This window comes from Tupaia chinensis, unplaced genomic scaffold, assembly GCF_000334495.1.
Source record: "Tupaia chinensis unplaced genomic scaffold, TupChi_1.0 Scaffold000042_1, whole genome shotgun sequence".
NCBI classification, from domain to species: domain Eukaryota; kingdom Metazoa; phylum Chordata; class Mammalia; order Scandentia; family Tupaiidae; genus Tupaia; species Tupaia belangeri.
The window spans coordinates 3,694,490-3,700,819 of NW_006159497.1; the positions used below are offsets into that span (position 1 = coordinate 3,694,490).

Sequence of the window (6,330 nt, forward strand, 5' to 3'; positions counted from 1 at the left end):
CCAGCACCCTCCTCACTGACCACGGCAGGCGTCCAGCGGGGGATGTGAGCAGTGCCCTGTACGATGAGCTCATTCAGGTAATGCTCGATCACCTCCTTCCCCTGGAACCAGAGACCCAAGACACATCAGCCTGGGGCAGGAGGGGAGAGTCCCCGCACCAGCCCCAGGTCACCCCCACCTGGCTTTGGTCCCAGCCCAGCACACAGCCCTGGACCGGTCGCAATGAGGAAGGGCCGACAGTGTCAAATACATGCCCGATTTGCAGTGCCTCCCAGAGCCACCATGAGGGGCGTCGCTGCCATCCCTACTGTGAGGAAGACAGACCGAGGCCGGGAGAGGCTGGGAACTCGCAGGAGTAAAGCTCGGTGTGCCCAGCCTGAAGGAGGCGGTGCGCAAACACCCATCCCCTTTGCTTCCGTATGTGCACGCCGAGAAACGGAGGCTGTAACAAGTCTCCTGATAACACGCTGGAGAAAACAGCAGGAAAATTCATCTCGCCTGTCCCATTACACGAACGGGCTCCCACACGGTGACTGGACAAGCAGCGACGATCTTAATTAGGAAAAGCCACCACAGAATATTCCTCCTCTGTCCAGAGGAATCACAGCACAAGCCCCTGGCGGGAATGGGTTATTACAGGCCAGCTGCTTTCCATCCGTGTCCCATGTGACTAGGCAGCACCAGGACACCCATGTTACAGACGAGGAGACTGAGGCCCAGGGAGAGTAAGGCTGGTGCCCGACGTCGCGGGGCTGCCGGGTGGCAGAGCGGGTCTGTGCTCCGTCCTCCCCGTGGTGCACGCAGCCGGCTCTCACCCTCTTGACGTTGGCGGTGTACTGCTTCATGGCAATCTTCTCCAAGGCGCTTTCAAAGCCGAAGAAGGACCGGATGTCCAGAGAGGCAGACTGCTCGAAGCAGGTCCAGTCTTCATTCTCGGGATGGACCTGGGAGCCAGCAGGGAGAGGCCAGGGTCTCAGCGTGGGGGATGCCGTGCCCACCGCCGGGACTGTCCTGTGATTCTGGCCCAGGCAGAGCCTACAGTGGGCAGGACATCACAGCTTGGGGACAGCAATACCAAGGCACCCCCACCCAGGGGACAGTGCAAAGTCTAAACTGCCAGGGAATAGAGCCTTCTCCGGGAGACCAGGAAAATGTGGGTCTGCTATCTGTGCCCCATCCCTTAAAAATGATATTCACAGGGGCCAGCAGATGGCACAGTGGTTACAGCCTGGATCCCCACATGGGCACCTAGTTCCAGTTCCGGACCTAGTAACTTGAACCTCACTCCAGGCGCGTGTGCATGCGTACCCAAGGTACCAGGAAGAGAATGGAAGAGAAGGGATTGTGGCATGGCCATCCTCCCCCAGAGAGGTGATTTCTCACTTTCTCTCTCGCTATCTCTGTCTCTTTCCCCAGAGAGTGCATGCACCCTAAGGCAAAAACCGCTAAAGAAAATTATGTTCACACACACACACACAATATGAATAATTTTAATCTATTACATTATTTAAATAATATATAAATGAACTATCTCTTTTTTTTTTTTTTTGAGAAGTTTTTCCTATAGGGTACATAAGCTCACCAGAAAGATAGAGAGAGACAGAAAGCGAGAAATCGCTCCCCTCCCTGGGAGGGATGGCCACAATCCCTTCTCCTCCATTCTCCTCTCGGGATGCAGGGCATGCATGCACATGTGCCCGGCATGAGTTTAAGCCACCAGGTCCGGGACTCGAACCGCAGTCGACTACATGGGTGTCCAGTGACATAGCCATTATACCAACTGCTGGTCTCAAACTATATCTTGATACCACAAGTTTTATGTATTGTTTAAATCATTGTTATTTATGTTACATATTTATATACAAGGAGACTTTTAAAAGGTCATGGAGAAAATAGAATTAAAGTACAAATTTATGGGGCCGGCTGGTGGCATGGAGGTTAAGGCAGCTGGATCCCACATAAGGACTCTTCAGTTTTAAATCCCAGACCCAGCAGCTTGAAAACCACGCCAAGCACCTGTGCAGGCCCAAAGCCCCAAGAGGAGAATGGAGAAGGGATTATGACATAACCATCCTCCTGTGGTGATTTCTCACTTTCTGTCTCCCTCTGGCAAGCGCACATACCTATGGCAAACTAAAAATACATAAACAATTTTTTAAAATTTTAAGTTTGAATTTATTTAGGTGCAAAGAATGTTTGAGAGCCATGCAGGCTTTCCCCCATCCCACGCCTTTCTGAAGCTGGACAGAGCTCTCTAGAAAGCTACGGAGGAAGCTGTGTGCTCGCCCATCGGCCTGGCTGCAGAGCAGCCACGCAGGCCCCGCCTCGGGGTTCGGGCTCCCACTGCCAAGTCACTGCCAACGCAGATTCCCGCCTGCCGGGCACTCGGGACTGAGCAGGTGCCGGGAGACCGGGAACCGCCCTCCCAAGCAGCCTCAGTGCTGCCAGCTCAGCTGCGGCAGAACGCAGGCCGAGAAACCCGAAGGGCTGGGAGACGGCTGCTGCGGGCAGAACCGAGCCCTGGGCCCTGTTTCCGGGAGGCCCCGAGGAGCTGAGCCACGGAAAGACAAAGCAGTGGGCATCTGCCGACGGCCTGGGCACGCGGGAAGTACGAAGTACAAAGTATCCGTGTCAAGTGGCACGACCGGGAGACGAACAAGGAGTGGCCCTCGGTGGGAAGCCAAGGCAAGAATGCAGGATGTGCCTGTGGCCTGGGGTCACCACTGTGCAACAATGTCCTCTCACAGACAGGGTGGCACGTCCCAGAGGGGGGCAGTGATTTGCTCAGCGGCAGCCAGCACGGCAGTGGTGGGGCGAGTCTGTCCGAGAATGCCCTGGGCCCAGCAGGACCTGCCCCTGCAGCCTTGCTGGGGGGAGACTCGCTGGTCCCCTCAGTCTCTGCACCCGTGGTTCCTGCTCAGGGACTCGGTTCACAGCCACGGAGGGATGCAGTCACCTCAGGAAGTCACCTCCTCCTCCTCCTGCAGGCCTGTTGCTGGACCATCCCTCCCATGGTGACGGTGCTCCCGGGCTCCGGTCTCTCCTCGGGGTCTCCTACTAGAATGGACTGGGCCAGAGCCGAGGCCCACCGCCCCGGGCGCCCGACCTGGCACGTCACGGTGCCTGTAGCCTGTACCAGAGCCACTTGCTCATGACATCATCAGTGACATTTACAGGGGTTTGGCGTGTGCCAGGCATTGGCCCAAGGGGTCTGAGTATTTTCCTTCATTCAATCCTCAACAACCCACATGGCAAGCACGACTATTAACCCCATTTTGCAGATGAGGAAAAGGCTCTGTTTCAGGAAAGGCGGGAGAGAAAAGGGGAGGGGGGATGGGCTTCCAGACAGCAGGTACCCGGCAGGGTGCCCTGCCACGTTTGCAATTCAGACAAAGGACAAACCCCACAAACCCCGGTACAAGTAGATCCAAGCAGCATCTGGAATATACTCACACAAATGCGCGCTGCGGTTAGACCCGCAAGTTAGACGGGCACCGCCCCGCGACCCGCACTGCCCTGGGAGGGTGGGGAGGGGACCAGGGCGGCTCACCGTGTAGCTGCAGTTCTCACGGACCACCACGCGGCTGGCGAAGGTCTCGTTGTGCGCCTCGATGAGGAGCGTCCTCTCCTTCCAGTTCAAGACGTTTTTCTGCACGAAGACCACGTGCTCCACGCCGGCAATCTGCGAAGGAAGGGGACGGCAGAGCCGAGAGCACGCGGGTGGGGTTGGGGGGCTGGGGAGCAGGTCAGGAGGGCCAGTCCCAGTCACCTCCAGTCCTGGACCCACCCCTGGACCCACCCCCAGGTCCCTCGCCCCAAAGCCCACCCAGCTCAGGTCTCACAGAGACGCCTGACCACACGCCTCCACCTGGACCCCATCCCCCTTCTCCCTCCAAACTCCATCCCACACACACCGTCCCCAACTCCGGATGACTCCAGCTACCGGCCTTTCTGTGCCCGCCCAGCATCGGGTCCCCTCCTCCGCCAGCCCCCAGCCCACCCTCCGCAGCAGCATCCGCGAGTCCACACGCAGCCGGCAGCTCCGCTCCACCACGTGCACCGCCCCATCCGGGCTGCGGGACTCGTGCAGGACCTCGCTGCCCAGGAAGACCGGGATCTGCGGGCAGGTGGGGAAGCGCTTCTCGTAGGCCTGGGGGCAGAGCGGCAGTGAGCGCCAGGGGCCCGGGGTTCTGCGCCCAGCACTGCTCTCCCACAGCGCTCAGAGCCGGAGGAGCAGTGAGCAACTACCGACAATATCATCGCTTAACAAACGCCTCCCTAGAGCGGTGATGCAGTAGGGCCCGGGCAATGACCTGCAAGTTACTTTTTGCCTCCACATTTGAGGGTTTTTGTTTTTTTGGTTTTTTTTGTTTTTTGAGAGGTTTTTGTTATAGGGCGCCTGCGCTTGCCAGACAGACAGAGACAGAGAGATAGAAAGCAAGAAATCACTCCCCAGGGGGGATGGCCATACTGCAATCCCTTCTCCTCCATTCTCCTCTCGGGATCTTGGGCACGCACACGCGACCGGCGTGAGTTTAAGCCACCGGGTCCGGGACTCAAACCGCGGTCGACTACGTGGGGTTGACTACGTGGGAGTCCAGCAACATAACCATTACGCTAACTGCTGGTCCCCACATTTGAGTTTTCACCGTCAGAAGGATGAGTAGAGAATCCTGGGACATTTCGAAAAGATGGAATTTCTCAGAAAAAAGCACTTGGATCACGAAATCCAGCCCTTCATAATCGAGAACAACCTACGAATTAGGGGTGCAAAGGCACTGGAGGATCAGCCAGGGCAGTTAGGCAACTCCCAGAAACGATGACAGGAAATCGATACTATTTGCAGACAGCATGATCTTGTATACCAAAAAATCCGGAAGAATCCGCGCAGGCACACATGGCCTACTAAATGAGTTGGGCAAGGCTGCAGAATATCAAATCAGTATGCAAAAACCAGCTGCAGCTCTGCTACTGCAGTAGCAGTGGATAAGCCCAAAATGAGATCTTTTAAACAACTCTATTTACAATAACATCGAGAATACAATTCTAGCAATACACTTAACAAAGAAGTACAAAACACATACTCTAAAAACTACAAACATCATTGAAAGAAGTAAGAGCTAAGTAAATGAAAGACGTCCCCTAGATCAAATGAAATCCACTCACAAGCCAACGGACTTGTTTGCAGAAATTGACAAGCTGATCCTAAAATTCGTGTATGAAAATGCAAAAGACCTAGGGTAGCCAAACAATCTTAAAAGAGAACAGAATTGCAGGATACATACTTTCTAATTTCAAAACTTACTGCAAAGCTTAAGTCATTAAAACAATGTGGTACTGACAGACATAAAGATCGACATGGAGGTCAACGGAATAGGACTGAGGGACCACAAATAAACTGTCATATTTATAATCAATAAAACAATTCAATGGAGGGACCAGCAATTGGCTTAATGGCTCTGTCGCTGGACTCCCATGTACTTGACCGCAGCTCCAGTCCCGGACCCAGTGGCTTAAACTCACGCCAGGCACGTGTGCGTGCGTGCCCAAGATCCTGAGAGGAGAATGGAGGAGAAGGGATTGTGGCGTGGCCATCCCCCATGGGGGGTGATTTCTCACTTTCTGTCTTTCTGTCTCTCTCTGTCTTTCTGGTGAGTACATGCGCCCTATAGCAAAAATCTCTAAAAAAAAAAAAAAAGAAAGAAAAGAAAAAAGAAAGAAAGAAAGACAATTCAATGGAGAAAAGAATAATCTTTTCAACAAACCATGTTGGGACAACCAGATATTTACACGCAAAATAATGAGGCTGGACCTCAATCTCACACCATATGCAAAAGTTAACCCAAAACGGAACGAAGATCTGAATGTAAGAGACAAAACTGTGAAACTCGTAGAAGAGTACATAGGAGTGCATTTTTATAACCTTGTATTAGGCAATGGTTGGTTTCTTGTATATCCCCCCAAATTCATAAATTGAGATTCGGTCGTGACAAGGATCCGGAGCATAACAATGCAGTCGGATTATGGGAAGAGATTAAAATTAAGGCCATCAGGGTGGGACCCCCATGATTAACTCCTGGTGTGTTTATGAGAGGCCAACCCTGCAGCACAGCAGTTACGGCTTGTGTACAGGGAGTCAGGTCCCATACAGCCAACCCCAGTTTGAGTCCTGGCCCTGGAGGTTTGAAGTACAAGCCTGGCATGTGTGCTTGCATGCCCCAAATCTGACAGGACGGAGAAATGGAGAAGGGATGCCGACGTGACCGCACCCCATTGGGGTTTGTTCATGCTCTCTCTTTCAGTCACTCTGGTAAGCATACATCCCCCTGG

The 6,330-nt window shown here is 53.8% G+C and overlaps 1 protein-coding gene across 1 annotated transcript in view; it reads right to left on the bottom strand.

The window, feature by feature from the left end:
- SEC14L5 (SEC14 like lipid binding 5) overlaps window positions 1-6,330 on the bottom strand; it is a gene marked incomplete at its 5' end in the record, with an annotated part of 47,810 nt that overhangs the window by 16,683 nt on the left and 24,797 nt on the right. Inside the window, 4 exons of the mRNA XM_027773075.1 lie at window positions 816-944; window positions 3,551-3,682; window positions 4,001-4,150; window positions 4,650-4,754. Of these exons, the coding sequence (XP_027628876.1) occupies window positions 816-944; window positions 3,551-3,682; window positions 4,001-4,150; window positions 4,650-4,754 (516 nt within the window). The remainder of the gene's footprint in view (window positions 1-815; window positions 945-3,550; window positions 3,683-4,000; window positions 4,151-4,649; window positions 4,755-6,330) is intronic.